The 21,922-nt window shown below is 41.8% G+C and overlaps 2 protein-coding genes across 4 annotated transcripts; one reads left to right on the top strand and one right to left on the bottom strand.

Annotated features, from left to right (window-relative positions):
- The first annotated feature begins 1,454 nt into the window (after positions 1–1,454).
- LOC123997932 (RWD domain-containing protein 1-like) lies at positions 1,455–10,470 on the top strand. Its single transcript, XM_046302664.1, has 6 exons — positions 1,455–1,635; positions 2,057–2,122; positions 2,310–2,440; positions 6,112–6,394; positions 9,544–9,606; positions 9,748–10,470. Exons 1-6 carry the CDS (start codon positions 1,563–1,565, stop codon positions 9,858–9,860), a joined length of 729 nt encoding a protein of 242 aa, XP_046158620.1. The 5' UTR covers positions 1,455–1,562; the 3' UTR covers positions 9,861–10,470.
- A 1,751-nt stretch (positions 10,471–12,221) lies between these two features.
- On the bottom strand, positions 12,222–18,444 carry LOC123997931 (amine sulfotransferase-like). 3 transcript variants are annotated; one of them, XM_046302663.1, is made up of 8 exons: positions 18,100–18,444; positions 17,160–17,237; positions 16,904–17,065; positions 14,818–15,050; positions 14,310–14,436; positions 13,946–14,040; positions 13,647–13,827; positions 12,222–12,984 (listed from the first exon to the last, which is right to left on the bottom strand). In XM_046302663.1, the coding sequence occupies exons 3-8, from the start codon at positions 17,025–17,027 to the stop codon at positions 12,851–12,853; spliced, it is 894 nt and encodes a 297-aa protein (XP_046158619.1). In that variant the 5' UTR covers positions 17,028–17,065; positions 17,160–17,237; positions 18,100–18,444; the 3' UTR covers positions 12,222–12,850. The 3 variants fall into 3 exon arrangements, with proteins under 3 accessions (XP_046158619.1, XP_046158617.1, XP_046158618.1); XM_046302661.1 differs by lacking the exon at positions 17,160–17,237; XM_046302662.1 differs by lacking the exon at positions 17,160–17,237 and having other exon boundaries at positions 14,818–15,026; positions 18,100–18,440.
- Between the last annotated feature and the right edge of the window lie 3,478 nt (positions 18,445–21,922).

Here is a 21,922-nt window from a genome sequence, read left to right as displayed (position 1 = left end):
CAAAACATGACACACACACACACACACACACACACACAATGGCCTTTTCTCATTTGAGTAAAAGTCCATCCTCTTTCCTCCAGCCTCTCTCCTCTGTGACCTGGAAACCGATAAGTGGTTGAGTGGTCGAGGAAGTGCCAATTCTTTAGTAAGCAGATGTAGCCTATAGTCAAAATTTCACCATAGAAACATGGAGGCAATAATTTTATAAAGACTTCCTCATATGCGTTCCGCTGTTCTGTTGGTTTTCTTTCAACTTTCTTTCATTGTCTAGCGGCTAAAGGCATTATCCTAGTCATATTAGAAACCAATCCCATTATAGATCCTGCATCTTTAGATCTCCCCTCTTTCTACATTTCTAGCATATTTTCATCTCTGTTCATATGTGCATTTAAGAAAAGGTGTTTTCCTGTAAATTGCATTTAGGAACATTTGCGTGTATGCCTTACTGCTGTGTGCATATTGCTGCACCTAAAATATGAATAAATAATAGTTTATCAACATTATAAGTTAAACATTTTGATCTGTTCTTTTAGCTTTATAAACTGATATGGCGTATCCCTCCATTACTTTGTATACCCAATGCCCACTGAAAAATAAGTTTGTATATGGTAATACAGCAATATACCCTCCACTACACCACTGCAGAGGACGGAGGAAAGAGGATGCAGGATTTAAGCAAACCAATTGAGGAAATGCCAATGACTACAGTATAAAGGAAAAGGCCAATGTCATGGCCCTTTACGAATATACTAGACTAAAATAATCTATTGAAGAAAAGTATAAAACGTTTCATACATGATACCGAACTAATAATACTAATGAGTAGATAATAACCTAAGAGATTTGAATGGAAAATGTATCCGTATCTAACAAATATAATTGCATAAATAGCCATTCGATGAGTAAACTTTATCAAACCAACCTTCTGCGACTCAGAGTGAGAACTAAAAAGGATTGCCGATGTAGTCGATCAACATCGGGCCCACAGACTGATATTTCAGTGGATGTATAAATGTGAAGCATCCGGTTGGCGTTTCCACTCACTACCAAATATGGTAGTGAGAGGAAACCAACTGGCGCGCTGTGGGAGAAGATGTAACGAGATGGATTTTGGCCGAAATTCTGCAAATCTTCTCATCAAATAAACATTTGATCTCAATATAGTTTTATGTTCCCAAAACTAGAATATATAATGAACAGAACAGACTAAGTCTTGTAGACTCCGCCATTTGCAAACGTTTTACAAAATCACGCTGTTTAGGAGTACAAAGTCGAATTGAGTTATTGCGCACGAGCACTTCACAGGGTAGGCGTTCCCTAACGGAAATATGCTAAATATAAACTAGAACGCCCAATAGGATAGCGCTAACGCTTGCTTGGCTCTGCCCGCCTCCTTGCTTGTTCTGCCCACTATGACTATTTTGTTCCTATTGGAAATGACAAGCTAAGGTTTATCTTGGTTATATAAAATACTTTGGTGGGCCCTTCTTTGAGCACGCACACGTCTGTGCCCCTTTGGATAACTTTGCTAGCTCATTGATGGACCATAGTAGAAGAAAATGACAGATTACGCTGAGGAGCAGCGAAACGAGCTGGAAGCTATAGAGTCAATTTACCCCGACTCGTTTACAGGTTAGTTTTCTACGAGTCTGTCTCGGTTGGTTTCCAAGCTGGCAAACGCTAGCTAGCCAGCTGGCTAACGCAGGTTAGCAGTGTGGTGCCAATTTAGCTGGCTAACTAGTTAGCAAGCCAACAAACCTCAATATCTAGGAGAAATTGTTTTAGATAACGATCACATAATGAAACGCCCTCGATCACCACACACTCAAAATTAGTCAGTGCCACTGTCCTCTTTAGCTAGCTAAACAAACTCAACTGCACTTACAGTGCCATACAGTTAGTCAGGCTCTCCAGCAGGTGAGTTGATCATAGTCAACATCTTCCACTTTTCAATAGCGAAATTATTTTAGAGCAACGTTTTGATTTTTATTAATTTGCATAACAATGATGTGACTACTCTGCTTACTTTCATATTTGTTTGGCCCTCCTGTAGTGCTATCAGAGGTGCCCACCAGCTTCACCATCACTGTGACATCGGACGCAGGGGAAAACGATGAAAGTAACCTAACCTATCACTCTCTTGCCCGAGTCTTGTGTAGATCTGTTCAGTTACACTAGCCTGGTCCCATATGACATGACTCGTCAGTCGAGTTGGCTAAAGCACTTATGGATCTGGGACCAGGCTAGGGTTCTACTACATTTATTGTTTGTTTATTTGTTAATCTAATGCCTCTGTGTTATTGTAGCGATTGAAGTGACTCTACAGTTCACCTATGTGGAGAAGTATCCCGATGAGGTGCCGCTGTGGGAGATATACTCCCAGGAGAACCTGGAGGATTCAGACGCAGAGGGCATCCTCACCTTACTGCAGCAGCAGGTCTGTTACACGCATGTGCACACACTCACTCATAGGGCTGTTACGGTGACTGTATTACCGAGTCATGATGACAGTCAAATTCCATGTGACAGTTTAGTCACTGTAATTAGACTTCTCCAAGCTCTGATGCTGCTCATGGTCATTAGTAGCCTACCAAACTTGCTAACTGCCTGGTACTCCGCACTCTATTGTCCCTCAAATCACTGACATCAACGCAAATGTAATTGGAAATCAAATCAAACACTTCATGAGAGCTGATGAGCGCAAAATTTCTATAGGCTAGACCTACTATATTTATTTCTCCATCTTCCTAATATTAAGCACATTGCTTCTCTTTAAAATAGGCATATAGCCTACCTGGCTGGCATGAAAATGAACCACGGGAAGGACCCTATCCATTCGCTATTTAAGTGCAAAGATTACATTTTTTTCCCCCGCTGCCCCTGTTTCAAGACAGGTGCATGCATAATGGTCAATTTAAAATCAAATTTCACGCATATTATTTACTATATGTGAAGACTAAATTACATCAAGAATATTGTGATGGGTGACAATATTAGCCTATCACTTGTGAATGATGTGGTAAGATGGCGCCGAAGAGGATGGCTGTCATTTTACATGCTGTAACCAATTGTGCTATTTTTATTTTTTTGTAACTTTTTTTATTTTTCAACTTATTTTGTACATAATGTTGCTGCTACCATCTCTTATGACCGAAAATAACTTCTGGACATGAGAACTGGGATTACTCACCACGAATTGGAAGAAGCTTTTTCCTTTAACGAGTTTGACGAGAAGGATACACTGCTCCCTCGGGAACAGGCCCAGATCCCCGTCATTTGAGTGAAGAAAAGGAGGAAAAGAGAACGCAGATCAGGCTGCCTTTTAAGAATCCGAAAGCGAGTGAGTGATGTCCCACTGCCATCAATTCTACTTGCTAACATGCAATCATTGGAAAATAAAATTAATGACTTATGATTGCCCTACCAACGGGACATTAAGAACTGTAATATCTTATGTTTCACTCATGGCTGAACGACGACATGGGTAATATAGAACTGGAGGGAGTTTCAATGCACCGGCAGAACAAAGAAGCTACGTCTGGTAAGACGAGGGGTGGGGGTGTGTCTTTTTGTCAATTATAGCTGGTGGGCGATGTCTAATACTAAAGAAGTGTTGCACCTTATCGAGGAATTGCACCTTAGTGTGGTCTACAACTTATCATATCTACCAATGGTGTATTGTAAGATGCATCTATATTATTCGTAGCTGTCAATTTGCCACCACAGACCGATGCTGGCATTAAGACCGCACAAGAACCAACTCTAAGGCCATAAGCAAACAAGAAAATGCTCACCCAGAAGTGGCACTCCTGGTGTTCGGGGACTTTAATGCAGGCAAATTTAAATCAGTTTTGCCAAATATTTACCAGCATGTCACATGTGCAACTAGAGGGGGGGGGGAAACCCTAGACCACCTTTACTCCACACACAGAGATGCATACAAAGCTCTTCCGCTACCCTCCATTTGGCAAATCTGACCATAATTATATCCTCCGGATTCCTGCTTACAAGCAATGCAGGAAGTAGAAGTGACTCGCACAATACGGAAGTGGTCAGATGACGCGGATGCTATGCTACGGGACTGTTTTGCTAGCACAGACTGGAATATGTTCCGGGATTCATCAAATGGCATTGAGGAGTATACCACCTCAGTCAACAGCTTCATCAATAAGTGCATCGACGACGGCGTGACCGTATGTACAGTTGAAGTCTGAAGTTTACATACACCTTAGCCAAATAGATTTAAACTCAGTTTTTCACAATTCCTGACATTCAATCATAGTAAAAATTCCCTGTCTCAGGTCAGTTAGGATCACCCCTTTTATTTCAAGAATGTGAAATGTCAGAATAATAGTAGTGATATATTTCAGCTTTTATTTCTTTCATCACATTCCCAGTGGGTTAGAAGTTTACATACACTCAATTAGTATTTGATAGCATTTCCTTTTGAATTGTTTGACTTGGGTCAAATGTTTTGGGTGGCCTTCCACAAGCTTCCGACAATAAGTTGGGTGAATTTTGGCCCATTCCTCCTGACAGTCAGGCCTCTTTGCTAGCACACACCTTTTCAGTTCTGCCCACACATTTTCTATAGGGTTGAGGTCAGGGCTTTGTGATGACCACTCCAATACCTTGACTTTGTTGTCCTTATGCCATTTTGCCAGAACTTTGGAAGTATGCTTGGAGTCATTGTCAGTTTGGAAGACCCATTTGTGACCAAGCTTTAACTTCCTGACTGATGTCTTGACATGTTGCTTCAATATATCCACATCATTTTATTTCCTCATGATGCCATTTATTTGCCAAGTGCACCAGTCCCTCCTGCAGTAAAGCAACCTCACAACATGATGCTGCCACCCCTGTGCTTCACGGTTGGGATGGTGTTCTTTGGCTTGCACGCCTCCCTCTTTTTCCTCCAAACATAGCGATGGTCATTATGGCCAAGCAGTTATATTTTTGTTTCATCAGACCAGAGGACATTTCTCCAAAAAGTTTGATCTTTATCGCCATATGCAGTTGCAAACCGTAGTCTGGCATTTTTATGGCAGGTTTGGAGCAGTGGCTTCTTCCTTGCTGAGCGGCTTTGCAGGTTATGTCGATATAGGACTGGTTTTTACCGTGGATATAGATACTTTTGTACCTCTTTCCTCCAGCATCTTCACAAGGTCCTTTGCTGCTGTTCTGGGATTGATTTGCACTTTTCGCACCAAAGTATGTTCATCTCTAGGAGACAGAACGCGTCTCCTTCCTGAGCGGGATGACTGCTGCGTGGTCCCATGGTGTTTATACTTGCGTACCATTGTTTGTACAGGTGAACGTGGTACCTTCAGGCGTTTGGACATTTCTCCCAGGGATGAACCAGACATGTGGAGGTCACAGAAGACATGGACTTTCTTTAGGGGAATCATTATGGCCACACAAAGGGGATGCAGCTGGGAAATTCAAGGCAAATTGTGAAAGAGACTGATGACGTGTTTACAGCCTGCACAAAAAAAGCAGAGCTCATGCCTTTAATGCAACTTTTTTCAAGTCCTCTTTAGTCGCATCATGCAGCCTTAGAATGTATTAAAAAATCTAAACATATCACAACTAAAGTGACATAAATAACCCTAAATTCAACATATAGGAGGACCTGTTTCTTTGTTAACCCCTCCTCACCGAATAGCCACATGTGCACATTCCCTCAAATAGTTTGGAGAAAATACCCTTTCTATTTCATTCAGCTTTGTTTAATTGTATTCTTCATATTTTAAAATAATGTCACGCAATTCTAAGCAAATGCTAAATGAACTAGTGTAGCCCACAGCCATATGGCATAGCCATTTTTCAAATGTAGATGTTTCAAGGGTCTGCGTCATTTGCTTGTAGGCTATGCGTGGAAGACGGGAGATGCTAAATGTTTGTTAATTAACGGTCAATTTCCGCGAGACCGGCAGTCATTTGCTTTACAATCACTGGCTAACAGCACTACTCACTCACGGTCTGATTCATCATTCTCGCCTTACTGCAGCTCTGTATGTATGTTTGTCCGTCAGTCTCTCTCCGCCTGTCTATTCAGCCTTACTCGGCAATGACAACCCGTACATCTGTGTTTTTAAATTTTTCTAGGCTGAGGAAAACCTTGGAATGGTGATGATATTCACCCTAGTTACAGCAGTTCAGGACAAACTGAATGAATTAGTCGACGAGATAAAAAACAGAAGAGAGGAAGAGAAGAGGCGAAAAGAGGAGGCAGCGGAGGAGGCTGAGAAGGTGCTCTTCCAAGGAACAGTGGTCACCATCGAGAACTTCCTGTCATGGAAAGCCAAGTTTGAGCTGGAGATGGCTGAGTTGAGGAGGAAACGGCAGAAAGAGGAGGAACAACAGCAGGCTGGAAAGATTAAACTCACAGGTATGTGTCTACCCCCCCAAACCCCTATTCATCCCCAGCCAAGAGCCATCTGGATTAGGGTTGAATGGCGGGAACCTGGTTACGGAGATTTACTGGGATTTACAGCCCAAAATCACTTCCTTTTCCCAGGATAAATAACTGCGAGACACTGATAAATATATTCAATTATTTATACGAACAGCTTGGCTTGAAATGGAACTGTTAAATTATATGCAATGTCTAAATGTGGCTTCTCTACCTACGGCCTCTGTATGATAAATCATCCGTGCTCAGGGTGGGGACAGACTGCCCATTTTAGTATGGAGTACAGTTCACAATGCATGTAGACCTATCATTTCATCATGGTAACTTTTCTTCTAGTGACAGGTACATTTGCATAGCATATGCTTCAGTAATATAAAGACCAAATACATGTCTAATTTACCCATCTCCATCTGGCTTATTTTTTTTTTTCAGGCTGTTTTAAAACAGCAGCCATCTCGAAAATCATTGCTTTAAATCAGTGCACTTTGTCAGTCTCTCTCTCCATCAACCTCATTCAAATTGCATCCAAAATAGATAATCCTGTTCTAGATGTCCTAGCCTACCTCTTTCAGGTAATAAATTCAATTCAGTATTAGCCTTATATTTAGCTAATTAATGATGGGTTATGCATAATAATCTTCTAATTTATAGCCTCGGTCTCTTGCGCAATCAGCACTCATCAGTGTGCCGCTGGCCCCTCTCCTTTCCCATGCAGGAAAAGCTAGACTGGATTTGCTTGCTGGACATGATTTTTCGTAGCATTTCTTATACCAATAGACTATTCGGAGACAAGCTCTTGTTTACTGAAAGTTGAATGCAGCAGCCAATAAAACTCACGGGTAGTTTGAAATAAGTCTATGTGCGATGCCTGTAGGCTATAGCAGTTATTTGTTCAGACCAATAACCATTCAGTCTTTGAAGTGAAAGCCTTCTATATCTAATTCTAGTCCTGTATTATTCAAGGATGTCTTTAGAATGACGATAATGCAAACTTTAACTGTTGAAAGTGAGGAAGGATTGAATCAACAAGAAGTAGGCTAATAACATTTGGGGAAATATTATGAAAGGTGTATATATGCGTCAGCCTACTAATTATACAAACAGACCCTATTATATTTCGATCAAATTCGCTAGCCTATACTTGTAACTTTTACTGAGCAGCACATGCGGCCTATAATGTATTTCAATGTATGGCTCATCAGGCTCCGGTAGCATCAGGCTTGAATTTTCAATCAAATCCAGACAGGCCTATTTATATGCTTTTGAATGGCACTTCCAGTTTTGGCGGGAAATACCTGGTTACCGGTAGAGAAATGATTTATTCTCAGGATGGAACATTTGGAAAATACCTGGGAAATATTAAACCCTAATCTGGATGCTACATCTCCGCCATCATGTACAGTCAAAACATGAACCCAAGTGCTTCAAGTTTCTGCATTTCTTTTATTTAACCAGGAGAAGTCCATTGAGTCTCTTTTAACAGGGAGACCTGGTCAAGAAAGCGGCAGCCGTCAATACATTACAAAATGTAAAACATACAATCAGCACAACACGATCCGGCCTACAGGAAACATTTACACTCCTCCTGAACATAGATAGTAAATTACATGCCTCTAGTGCACAGTAGGAAAAGGTAGTCCTAACTTGGTAATGGGCCTGGGGACTTTAAGTAGCAACCATATTGAAGACCATGTCTGTAACTGTTGGTGGTGAAGGAGAACAGGCTAGAGGTAGAGGGAGTTTGCCCAGAAGGACTTTATATTAGAGGTCGACCAATTTTATGATTTTTCAACGCCGATACCGATTATTGGACGACCAAAAAAGCCGCTACCGATTTAAAAAATATTTTTTATTATTGATTTATTTGTAATAATGACAATCACAACAATACTGAATAAACACTTAACTTAATATAACCAATAAAATCAATTTAGCCTCAAATAAATAAGAAACGTTCAATTTGGTTTAAATAATGCAAAAACAAAGTGTTGGAGAAGAAAGTAAAAGTCCAATATGTGCCATGTAAGAAAGATAACGTTTGAGTTCCTTGCTCAGAACATGAGAACATATGAAAGGTGGTGGTTCCTTTTAACATGAGTCTTAAATATTCTCAGGTAAGAAGTTTTAGATTGTAGTTATTATAGGACTATTTCCCTCTATACCATTATTTCATCAACCTTTGACTATTGGATGTTCTTATAGGCACTTTAGTATTGCCAGTGTAACAGTATAGCTTCCTTCCCTCTCCTCGCTTTTCCCTGGGCTCGAACCAGGAACACAACGACAACAGCCACCATTGAAGCAGCGTTACCCATGCAGAGCAAGGGAAACAACCGCTCCAAGGCTCAGAGCGAGTGACGTTTCAAACGCTATTAGCACGCGCTAACTAGCAAGCCTTTTCACATTGGTTACACCCGCCTCATCTCAGGAGTTGATAGGCTTGAAGTCATAAACAGCGCAATGCTTGACGCACAACGAAGAGCTGCTGGCAAAACGCACGAAAATGCTGTTTGAATGAATGTTTACACGCCTGCTTCTGCCTACCACCGCTCAGTCAGATACTTGTATGTATGCTCAGTCAGATTATATGCAACGCAGGACACGCAAGATAATATCTAGTAATATCATCAACTATGTGTAGTTAACTAGTGATTATGATTATTTTTTATAAGATAAGTTTAATGTTAGCTAGCAACTTAACTTTGTTTATGGCATTCGCGTAACAGGCAGTCTCCTTGTGGAGTGCAACGAGAGAGGGAGGCAGGTCGTTATTGCGTTGGACTAGTTAAGTGTAAGGTTGCAAGCTTGGGTCCCTGAGCTGACATGGTGGAAATCTGTCGTTCTGCCCCTGAACAAGGCAGTTAACCCACCGTTCCGAGGCAGTCATTGAAAATAAGAATGTGTTAATTGACTTGCCTAGTTAAAGGTATAAAAAAAATACCGATTTACGATTGATATGAAATCGGCCCTAATGAAACGGTCGACCTCTACTTTATATGAACACATACCAATGTAGCTGTCAGTGCATGTAAAGTGAGGTCCAGTCCACCATTTGAGACAAGGTTCTCAATGGTTGGTGAGCGTCTTTGCATTTGTACATGATTAACACTTTTTTTCTCTACCAGGAAAAAAGCTATTTGAGACCGATCACAATCTTGACACATCAGATATACAGTTCCTGGAAGATTGTAAGTATACCGGAGGTATACAACTGTAGTGTGTGTGTGTGCGCGTTTGCCTCAGTATGTCTGAGGTAAGAGAAGTATGGTGATTAGCGAGGGGGATCTGTAAAAGGTTGTATAATGACTTTGCGCTTCCCTCCCGTTCAGCTGGAAACAGTGTTGAAGTGGACGAGTCCCTCTTCCAGGACCTTGAGGAACTTGACCTGGATGAAGAAGACCCTGACTTTGACCCTCTGGCACTGGGCAGTGATGAGGACTGAACTAGAAAGAAGAGAAAGATTCCATGGGCATGTTCCAGGCAGACATGTTTTCAAATACTATTTATAATCTTTAAAATACTTTGAGCATTTGCTCTAGCCTGCCTGGGGTGCCAGATGAATGGGGATTGCAGTGTCTCGACTATTTTATTGGTTCCATTGCGCCTGGAAAGCTCAATCAAGCCCAGGTAGAAAGCATTTGAAATTATTTGAAATAGTATTTGAAACCAGGTCCGGTCCCAGATCATCTTTATTGCAGTCACGTTGTGCCACACAGATTCAGATCCTCCAATGCCTGGGGAAGTGTTTTTGCATCTCAGGAATGACATCAATGAGATATAGAATTCTTCTGAGATGCGTAGCACGACTAGTATTTACGACTTTGAACGCAACCGATACTAACAGGAGGGGATCATCACAGGAAGGGGAGTCACCGTATCTGACCAAGCACAGAGAAGACAACCAATAACACCCACATTTGTTCTAAACGTGAACTATAACTTCAGTTGACTGTAAACACAGAATCGCCTCAAGGCATTTATACACCCTTGTCAATGAGTTGATTTATACCCGGATGCCATTAAAGATGCACTATGCAGAAATCTCTTCACCATTTCCTGGTCACAAATATTCTAGTTTGCTTAATTTCAGTTTGACAAGACAAGTATAGTGTAGAGAATCATTGTACCATCTAAACCTCTGATATGTCTTTTCCATAAACAAAAATCGTGTCAGCTGTTTGAAGCTGATGTACAAAACAAAAGATAAACCGGTAGCATAGAAATAGCTCACATAGAACAGATCTACTGCTTCTTAGACTTGCTTTCAATGTGAATGAAAGATCCATAACTAGCATTTGTGAATTTTGTGTTAAGTACTTTTCTTGGATGTGGGGGACTAAGATCTTTACATTGCCATCTAGATAATCTGAATGTGGAAAAAAGAGAATAAGTGCTTGCCGGCTTGGAATTCACAAGGCAGTTGTAGAAACCCTGACTGACCCACAGAGGGCAGCAGCACATTTTGTTACAGAACAACCTTCAAAAGACACTGGTTGAATTCACTGTTTCTTTATTCTATCACCATATAGCTAAAATGAGTCAAGACAATTGCTTTTAAAAATATATTTCAATTCTTAACTTTATGAATACGTTTTTTATACACATTAAAAACCGACTGAAACTGTGGGTACAGCGCATGAGAAGTTACTGTACACTTGCAAAACTATTTTTCCCTCTGTAAAATAGATAACTTAATATACATTTTGGTTTGATGGCTACTACACTGAACCAAAATATAAATGCAACATGCAACAATTTCAAGTTACAGTTCATATAAGGAAATCAGTCAGTTGAAAAATTCATTAGGCATGACTGGGAATACAGAGAAGATTGTTGGTCACAGATACCTTCAAAAGGTAAGGGTGTGGATCAGACAACCAGTCAGTATCTGGTATGACCATTTGCCTCAAGAGAGCAACATCTTCGCATAGTTGATCAAGGCTGTTGATTGTGGCCTTCGGAATGTTGTCCCACTTTTCAATAGCTGTGTGAAGTATCTGGATATTAGCAGGAACTGGAACACGCTGTCATATGGTGATCCAGAGCATCCCAAACATGCTCAATGGGTGACATGTCTGGTGAGTATGCAGGCCATGGAAGACCTGGGACATTTTCAACTTCCAGGAATGAAAATCCTTGCAACATGGGGCTGTGTATTATCATGCCGAAACACGTGATGGCGGTGGATGAATGGCACGACAATAGACCTCAGGATCTTGTAATGGTATCTCTGTGCATTCAAATTGCCATAGATGAAATGTAATTATGCCTGCCCATACCATAACCCCACCCGCAAACCACTCAACGCCATATATGCTGTCTGCCCAGTACAATTGAAACATTAATTTGTGAAGAACACTTCTCCAGCATGCCAGTGGCCATCGATGATGAGCATTTGCCCACAGAAGTTGGTTATGATGCCAAACTGCAGTCAGGTCAAGAAATTGGTTGGGACACAGATGAGCTTCCCAGAGATGATTTCTGACAGTGCAGAATTTATTTGGTTGGCTGGTCTCGGACGATCCCGCAGGTGAAGAAGCCGAATGTGGAGGTCCTGGGCTGGCGTGGTTATACGTGGTGTGAGGTCAGTTGGACGTACTGCCAAATTCTCTAAAACGGAGGTGTCTTATGGTAGAGAAATTAACATTCAACAGCTCTGGTGGATATTCCTGCAGTCAGCATGCCAATTGCACACTCCCTCAACTTAAGGCAGGTGGATGGATTATCTTGGCAAATGGAAAAATGCTCACCAACAGGGATGTAAAACACATTTGTGCAATTAATAAAATAAGAAATAAGCTTGTGTATGGAAAATTTCTGGGATCTTTTATTTCAACTCATGAAACATTTTTGTTCAGTATAGCTTATAACTAGCTTATTAAATTATCTAGGGTAACTTGTAACCAAGGCAGTGTTTTTCCTGGATCAATAATGGGCTTAGGTGGTGGACGTGGCAGGGGCATGAATTTTAGAGACCCTCATCTTCGCCGTTTTAAAGCAAATTCCCTGCGATTCTACATATTCTGCCATGGAGCCGAGAAACATTTTCCGTTTTAAAGCAATTTTCTTCAATTCTATGCATTTCGCGATGGCTAATTATGTGTTATTTTGCTCAAACATGAAATATGTAGTGCTAAATTAATTGTTTGAGGGATTTTTCAATTGTCCCTGACTTTATTTAGGTGACTGTTAGCTTTCAAAGGTTATTTTATGTAAGGGATAAATGCCCACGTTCTGTACATCATAAACAAGTATTCAACAATGTTGTATTAAAAAAAGGCATTTAGTCATTTAAGTTTACAGTAAAAGCGTTTATCCATCCTGAAAAAAAAAGTTATTTTTACACTATTTGGATTTAGGTGACCTGAAAAAATGCTTAGGGGGCCCGCCCAAGGATTAAAAACATCCCTGCAAGACGTGACTAGGATGTCATCAGGTGACACTAGTGACGTCATTGATGTCCCAAGTAAAGGAGAGGGGCAGGTCCCTCATCTTCTCCTGGAAGACACTGTTAAACCTCTCGCTCTGTGCAACAGTGAAATGGTTCTTCCAGTCCCCAATGGTCCCTGTCAGGAGAGTGGATGGAAATCAGTCAATAATGTAAAAGAGTATTAAAAGGGCAATTCCACCACTTTTCAACATCATTTTCATTTTCTCCAGCATAATACCAGTGTACATACAGTATGTGAAAATGGCACATTTCTACATTTCGTATAAAAACATCTAAGGTTACAGTTCTACCCGAGAACATCAAACACTAGGAGATTTGCGGTGACGTGCGGAGCAAGAAAATACCCTCCCTCTGGCTAGAAACTTGTAAATCACAGTTTCTTACTTTTAATCCTACCCTGTGATGTCACAGATTTAAAAAAAGAATAGGACCTTAGCTTTTTAACTCACCATTTTCACATATGTAGACAGGTATGATTCCAGAGATCATGAATAAGATCAAAAAGATAAAAAATGATCAATTTAATTGTTCTTTAGGTTTGCACAGATTATAATCCGGATGCTTGTATACCTATCGGAACATTGGTTCAGTGTAAATGTGTGGGGGCCTGGTGTTACAAGTACAGTACTGTAAGGCCTTTGTGGTTGCCCTTGGCTTGATTAAGGCTGAAATCATTTGCAGCTTGTGCAATCCTCATACCAAAGTGTATTGATAAGGAGACAGGTGACCATTCTGTTATCACGTTATATTATGACTTAGAAGGTGTGACGTGCATACCTTTCCTCATAAACGTGCCCTTGTTGTGGTCAAGCAGGGAGTCGGGCACTGTCTCGTAGTTAGCCTGTGGGTTCTGTTTCATGGTTCTAAAGGTGCTGTGTTCCACCACACTGGCCATCTGCTCCTCTGTCAAATCCTTCCCTAGAAACTTGCACATCCTCTCCACCATGGAGCGCAGGTCCTGCAACACACACACACACACCGTTCATGCTTTGAGACTCATGTAAACTCACAAGCCAACTCCGAATACAGGACAGGATGGACAAGTAGATGGACAGGTAGGTTGCCACTGTTGGTACCTTGATCATCTCTTCATATGTGATGTACAGGAAGTTCATGTTGTCTCTATTAGCGTACCACATCTTGATGTGCTCAAACCAACAGTTCCCAAAAACTGCAACACACACAGCAAAGACTCAAATGGATGCTTCATACCCAGCCTACCTCCATGAAAGCATAGATGAACCTAACAATACTACAGATGAAAGTGTTTAGAAGGCTTTCGACATTAATTTCAAAATAATCACAATTAACTGACTTAACTGTAAGCGTAACGCATTGTTGGCTAGTGCCAACTCCCCATAGAAAAGAAATACTTGGCTTTGCACATCATGTACGATATTCATAGTCCTTAACAGGACCAAAGGCACACATTCTACTTACCTTTCCCTTCCATGAATTTCTCAAAGAAATCATTGAAGTCCTTCGGTGTCTCCAGCATGGCTGCATATTTGTGGAAATGGTAGTAGGACACAAGAACATCCTTAGGGTTTCTGGCCACATAGATCACCTTAGGGAAGCAAGATCATACTGCATATCAATAGATTGACTATAAAAACAATCCATCAATATCAGTAGTAACAATTTAATGAAAGTAATCCTGAAGGTAATGACAAATAGTGAAAATAGACTTCAGGTAACACTTAAAGCCTGCAGGTACTATGCATTCTAAGACTTATAATCAGCATGTATACTGACCATTTAGAGTATTTTGATACACAGAGATATAAAATATTAAAAGCCTTATAAGGCATTAAAAAGACTCATACATAACAAGTAATAAAGCATTATACCTGCAGGCTAACACCAATACCAAAGTGCTAATTATGAAGTTCTAATACCACAGAATAATACACAAGTGTTACCAAAATGAGCCTTGCATTCCACTGACCTTTCCCCTCTTTTGTCTGATGGCGAGAGGCATGAACTTGTACTGCAGGTGGGTGACCCGTAGCCTGGGGGAAGGGGTAGCGTTAAACTTCTTCTCACTGCCAATCAGCTCGATCCATGGGACGCGCTGCGCGTTGAGATGCTCTGTGTTTGGAGTGACGTCACCTTTGGCTTCTATCAGAGTCAGAATCTGCTGCATCCAGATCGTCCCTGTCAATCCCAGCAGAGTGGACACTGCAGGTCACCCAGAGGTCATTTCAATTCAATTTAAACTTCAATGTCAGTCCTACCATACAATGTACAATACTGGATAGCTTGGCCCTTTCACCTCACTGCACTACCATGATTTGATAACACCCACACACTGTTTAACTGACAATTCAGGGGTTATTGTTATTGGGGAAAATGTAGTGAACTTTTGTTTCTCAGGGATTTTACACTAAAAAGTATGTAGACACCTGCTCGTCGAACATCTCAATCCAAAATGGGCATTCATTTGGAGTTGGTCCCCCCTTTGCTGCTATAACAGCCTCCACTCTTCTGGGAAGACGTTCCACTAGATGTTGGAACATTGCTGCGGGGACTTGCATTTATTCAGCCACAAGAGCCTTAGTGAGGTTGGGCACAGATGTTTGCCAATTAGGCCTGGCTCGCAGTCGGCGTTCCAATTCATCCCAAAGGTGTTCGTTGGGGTTGAGGTCAGGGTTCTGTGAAGGCCAGTCAAGTTCTTCCACACCGATCTCGTCAAACCATTCTGTATGGACCTTGCTTTGTGCACGGGGCATTGTTATGCTGAAACGGGAGAGGGCCTTCCCCAAACTGTTGCCACAAAGTTGGAAGCATAGAATCGTCTACAATGTTATTGTACGCTGTAGGGTTAAGATTTCCTTCCACTGGAACTAAGGAGACTGGCCCGAACTATGAAAAACAGCCCAATACCATTATTCCTCCTCCACCAAACTTTACAGTTGGCACTATGCATTGGGTCAGGTAGCGATCTCCTGGGATCCGCCAAATCCAGATTCGTCCGTCGGACTGCCAGATGGTGAAGTGTGATTCATAACTCCAGAGAAGGTGTTTCCACTAATCAGGAGTCCAATGGCGGTGAGCTTTACACCACTCCAGCCGACGCTTGGCATTGCACACAAGTCTAAGATCACCATGCACAACTACCAGGCCATGAAAACCCATTTCATGTTGCTCCCGACGAACAGTTTTTGTGCTGATGTTGCTTCCAGAGGCAGTGTGGGACTCGGTAGTGAGTGTTGCAACCGAGGACAGACGATTTTTAATGCGCTACGTGCTTTAGCCCTCGGCGGTCCCGTTCTGTGAGCTTGTGTGGCCTACTACTTCCCAGCTGAGACGTTTCCACTTCACAATAACAGCACTTACAGTTGACCGGGGAAACTCTAGCATGGCAGAAATTTGACAAACTGACTTGTTGGAAAGGTGGCATCCTATGATGGTGCCACGTTGAAAGTCACTGAGCTCCTCAGTAAAGCCATTCTACTGCCAATGTTTGTCTATGACGGTTGCATGGCGGTGTTTGATTTTATACACCTGTCAGCAACTGGTGTGGCTGAAATAGCCAAATACACTAATTTGAAGGGGTGTCACACATACTCTGTATATATAGTGTATTTGAATGTGGACATTGTACTGCCTACCACTGTGCTACTCCTGCTCTGATACGATGCTTATGGGACATCGGTCTGTTACACTTTAATCTAGCCTGGTTTAAACCATTGTTTTCAGCCAAGGGAGAATAACAGGGCATGGCAGCATTCCACCTAATGTAAGGATGCGGGCAAGATTTTGCGCAGGGAGATTAGCGAAAATACCAGTTTTGTTGGCTTAAAACAACTAGGACATTTCTTTCACTTATCTGGGCTGCTGGACTGATACAGGTCGAGAACAGAGCCCATTAACAGATAAGAAAAGTAAACTCACTGAACGAGATCTACTCAGTTGAGCTGAAACTGTGTAAGAGGATCTTATAGAGATAAAGAGGTATGCAGGAATGTTTTAAAAGTGGTAATCAACTGGGTATTCTAGGTAAGTACATCCATGCTGTCTCCAGTATTCACCTGACTTGGGATAAGTGACGGCGAATATGTCTGAGTCTCGGATCTCCCAGTTCTGGATTTGGTCGACTTCGTCGGGAGAGTGGACCCCATTGATCAGGTTGAAGTTCCGGTGAGGAACCAGCATATAGTCCAGAACCTGGGGATCAGTGGAATCCAAAGGATCTGAGAAGACAAGACATAGTCAAAGGCCCACTCATTCAAGCAATCTGGATCTATGTATGTAAGCATTAACACACAACAGGGAATAACCATTCACCTCCAGCCGTGTGAGAAGGCACGGGGCCGAAGTCCTACTCATCTAGAGTTGAAACGCTGTGCTTGATTAGACAAAAATCTGAACACCCCAAAAGCCCAGTAAATAAGGTTGTTATTTCAAACAAATGTTTATATAGCTATCAGATCACAGGGAGCCAGGTGGAAGCCAAGTGGAAATGTTTAAAGGGGAAATCTGGGATTGGAAAAACAACTGGTAAACAACTGGTATTTTAAACAAATAACACTATTTTGGGTTATGGTGGGGTAAAACAGTTGACCTAAACTCATGAGGCATTTACAAGTTATATTCTTCATGAAGCAGCAATGGCTACATGCCATTAACTCAAAAGTCCTAAAATGTATGTAACAATCCCAGATTGCCCCTTTAACAAAAGGAGACATTTAATAACATTCAAGTACCTATAAACAAAGCCTGGGTACAAAAAAAGTATTCCTATGAAGGACTAGCAAATATTTCAGTAAAGAGAAATGGTGAGTTTGCTGTGCACGTTGTTCTGTTCACAGGCTGGTCTGAATCACAAGTTTAAAAAAGTTGTCTAGTTTGTGTCCAAGCTCAAGCCTTGGTCACCATTCATGGTCCTATGTAATCCTTTCTATCTCTTACAGGGTGAGACAGATCTTGCATGCAACAGTGCCTAATATGCCTGTGGACAGTAATGTACACTTCAGACATGCAAACAGCTCACTGAGAGGTTCCAAATATGACAACAACACAATTACGCACCTATGTATCACACAGAGAAAACAAAGTAATTACTTGTTTCTAACTATGCCACTTAGATTATGGTTTAACATTCAATTAACATGATAAAATGGCAATACAAGGGTAGGCACTGTATTCTGCAATAGGCAATATAGCAACCCATTTGAACTCCCAACTATAACTCCACGCACTGCACAGAGCGCGCAGTATTCCCTACCTGTCTTTGTACGGATGGAAGTTGTCATTGTATGCCAATGTGACAAAATCCACAGTCGGTGTTGGCTACTATGAAATCCCTGGCCCCAGGTAGTTTTTTTTGCAGTCAATTCACAACTATTCTTAAAAATAAGGTTTTATGATGGATAGCGGGCAGAGCGAAGTAAAATTCACCCTGTGTCCAATGCGACCCGAATATTACCTACTGTCCCAAATAGAAGACGCGGAAGACAAACACACGTTTCAGCTGTTTTTTTTATTCGTGTCGTGCTCGAGGATTACTGACCGCCTATACAATTTAAGCGCGTTCGCGCACGCATCAGGAGGGTTTGTTTTCTGCGCGGTCGCACCTCAGATTAATTTGCACTTTTTAAACACAGCGTTACAGACTCCATGCAATGTGCCATATTTTACATCCCCCATGACCGACGAAAAACGTGAAACGATTTTGATTAGAGGAAATACGGTATTCTTAATTAGTTTGTTTTACTGAGAAAATTAATTGAGAAACGTTTTTGAGGCCAAATTTATTTTTGTTTTGTCAACATTTGGTGCACTCACTCTCTCACACACACTTTCCACCCTGTGCATCAGAGGTGGCACCACACGTAATAGAGTGATGTGGTGAAAATGTATTATGGGGCTGTAGTCTTTCCTGTTCTGGTAACCTAACCAGGTAAAACTCAGGACCTTATACGGTATGCCGTGATTAATCTGTTGTATTAAGGTTTAAAATGGGCTATGTTGGGACCAGAGTTGTTCTCATCAGGTCACATGGTTTAAACAAACGAATGTCCTTGGGGAAGATGAAAACACTGTCAAACTGCAGCAACCTTGTGGTTTACATATTAATTATATTAGGACTTGGGTTGTTTACACAGAAAGCAGAGAAAAGCAACATGATTGGACAAAGCATTCTGTATGCGGGTTTGTTGCGTCATATTGTCCCGCCCTATGCAACTCTAGGCCTAATTAAAAATCTCAGCTAACTCAGCCTGTTAGCTATTGTGTTTATTGATTAATTCTAGTAAATCATTTTTGGATTGAAAAAGCCTAGGTAGTCGAGTCAGTCAAAGTTTGAATATAAACCAAATTTCATCCAATTCACATTTTCTCACAAACAAATTGGCTATAAATACACCAAGTTACTGCTTCCTTCACCCTGGCCAGAGACAGGGCACATAGTAGTGATCAGACTGAACAGTTATATTGCTTCCATGCAATACAGCATGTCAGATCGCTAATGTTTAAGTGCATAGGCGGATACATTTACGGAGGAGTTATTTTTTGTCTGTCTGGTGTGATGTGTTATCAGGCTTGCTAAATAAGTACCAGCGGAAAGTGGAGACTGCCTTAAACTTTGTGCATTGTGCCCAGCCCACGTGACCCGCGATTTCTGTGAACCTGATTGGTTAATAAGACATGTAAAGAGCCTGTAGCAGCGCTCCAGTGTGACTGGAAGAGATCTTGTCTTCGAGTTGACAAATCATGAGGCAAATCGGTCTAAAATACAAAACTTCCCCCTCTTTTTAACGTTTTGCGTTGATATATTTTATTAAACTGAATAAAAAATGGTGATTGTCAATGGCAAATGTAATTTCTCCACGTTTTGTGGCCAGGCCCTGTCATGCATGGACCCTAATACTTCTGATGGATTCATATTTTATTAGAGGGCAACAAAGCATAACCTTTCAACAGTTCGTGAAATTTCTCTAATATGACAGTAATATGTCCAATACATATTTATTCTCCGTAGAACTGATAAGGACATAGGTAGTCACAATCCACACATCTGTCAGTTATCAGTGAGCTGTCACATTGCTGAGAGGGTATGGACAGGAATCAGGACAGAGGCTTGGAGGAAAGAATGTACCAAAGAAGGTCCTCCAACCAACCCACAGACTGCGGTCCTAACAGTCCAATAGTAATTAGAGCATTCCAGTCGGTGGCCTGGGAATAATATGTATTACAGAATGTCCTTCTCACCAGCAACTTTTTATTTATTTATCTGTCCTATTCTAACAGTAGTGATCGTGTTGCCAGGTGACTTGCCAGGAGGGTGTGTGTCATCTGTGTTTGTGAGAGAGTATATGTGTGTGTGAGTGAATGTCAGTGTATGTGTGTGTATCGGTTCCACCGAAGCCGCACGTACCTAGAGGGCCCCAGCCCCCAGATACTGTAAGAAGATAAAAGCTGAGGTTGCGGAATGTTCCTCCTCAATTGGAACAGGACAGAAGGTTAAAGTGTGACTCAACACTAAATCATCAGTGGTCTCTATGTCTCCCCATGTAACCTGACTCATGTTTGAGAAAGGTGAGAACTACTTGGTCTTGTTTTCTGATTTGACAATACATGAGGAGGGGCTGGTCTATTCCTACTTCTAGTGAAAGACAGTGTGGGACAAAGATGCACCAGACGTGTCTCTCCATGAATGCACTCCGTTTATGTTTTGTGTGTGTGTGTGTGTGTATATATAAATATATATATATAAACTCAGCAAAAAATAAATGTCCCCTCAATGTCAACTTAACATGTGTAAATATTTGTATGAACATAAGATTCAACAACAGACATGAACTGAACAAGTTCCACAGACTTGACACAGGCGTGACTAACATAAATGGAATAATGTGTCCCTGAACAAATGGGAGGGTCAAAATCAAAAGTAACAGTCAGTATCTGGTGTGGCCACCAGCTGCATTAAGTACTGCAGTGCATCTACTCCTCATGGACTGCACCAGATTTGCCAGCTCTTGCTGAGATGTCACCTCACTCTTCCAACAAGGCACCTGCAAGTTCCTGGACGTTTCTGGGGGGAATGGCCCTAGCCCTCACTCTCCGATCCAACAGGTCCCAGATGTGCTAAACGGGATTGAGATCCTGGCTCATCACTGGCCATGCCAGAACACTGACATTCCTGTCTTGCAGGAAATCAAGCACAGAATGAGCAGTATGGCTGGTGGCATTGTCATGCTGGAAGGTCATGTCAGGATGAGCCTGCAGGAAGGGTACCACATGAGAATGTTTTCCCTGTAACACTCAGCGTTGAGATTGCCTGCAATGACAAAAAGCTCAGTCCGATGATGCTGTAACACACCGCCCCAGACCATGAAAGACCACCCCCAAATCGATCCCGCTCTAGAGTACAGGCATTGGTGTAACGCTCAATCCTTTCGACAATAAACGTGAAACCGACCATCACCACTGGTGAAACAAAACCACGAATCCAGTGAAGAGCACTTTTTGCCAGTCCTGTCTGGTCCAGCGACGGTGGGTTTGGTGAGAACCTGCCTGACAACGGGCCTACAAGCACTCAGTCCATCCTCTCTCAGCCTATTGCGGACAGTCTGAGCACTGATGGAGGGATTGTGTGTTCCTGGTGTAAATCGGGCAGTTGCTGTTGCCATCCTGTACCTGTCCCGTAGGTGTGATGTTCGGATGTACCGATCTTGTGCAGGTGTTACACGTGATCTGCCACTGCGAGGATGATCAGCTGTTGCAATGGAAATGTATTGCCCTGGCGACATCTGCAGTCCTCATGCCTCCTTGCAGCATGCCTAAGGCACATTCACACAGATGAGCAGGGACCCTGGGCATCTTTCTTTTTGTGTTTTTCAGAGTCAGTAGAAAGGCCTCTTTAGTGTCCTAAGTTTTCATAACTGTGACCTTAATTGCCTACAGTCTATAAGCTGTTAGTAATAATAATAATAATATATGCCATTTAGCAGACGCTTTTATCCAAAGCGACTTAACAGTCATGTGTGCATACATTCTATGTATGGGTGGTCCCGGGGATCTGTTAGTGTCTTAACGACCGCTCCACA

This window comes from Oncorhynchus gorbuscha, linkage group LG15 (genome assembly GCF_021184085.1).
Source record: "Oncorhynchus gorbuscha isolate QuinsamMale2020 ecotype Even-year linkage group LG15, OgorEven_v1.0, whole genome shotgun sequence".
In the NCBI taxonomy this organism is placed as follows: Eukaryota; Metazoa; Chordata; class Actinopteri; order Salmoniformes; family Salmonidae; genus Oncorhynchus; species Oncorhynchus gorbuscha.
The sequence above is the reverse complement of the archived record's forward strand: the minus strand, read 5'-3'. Positions and strand labels throughout refer to the sequence as shown.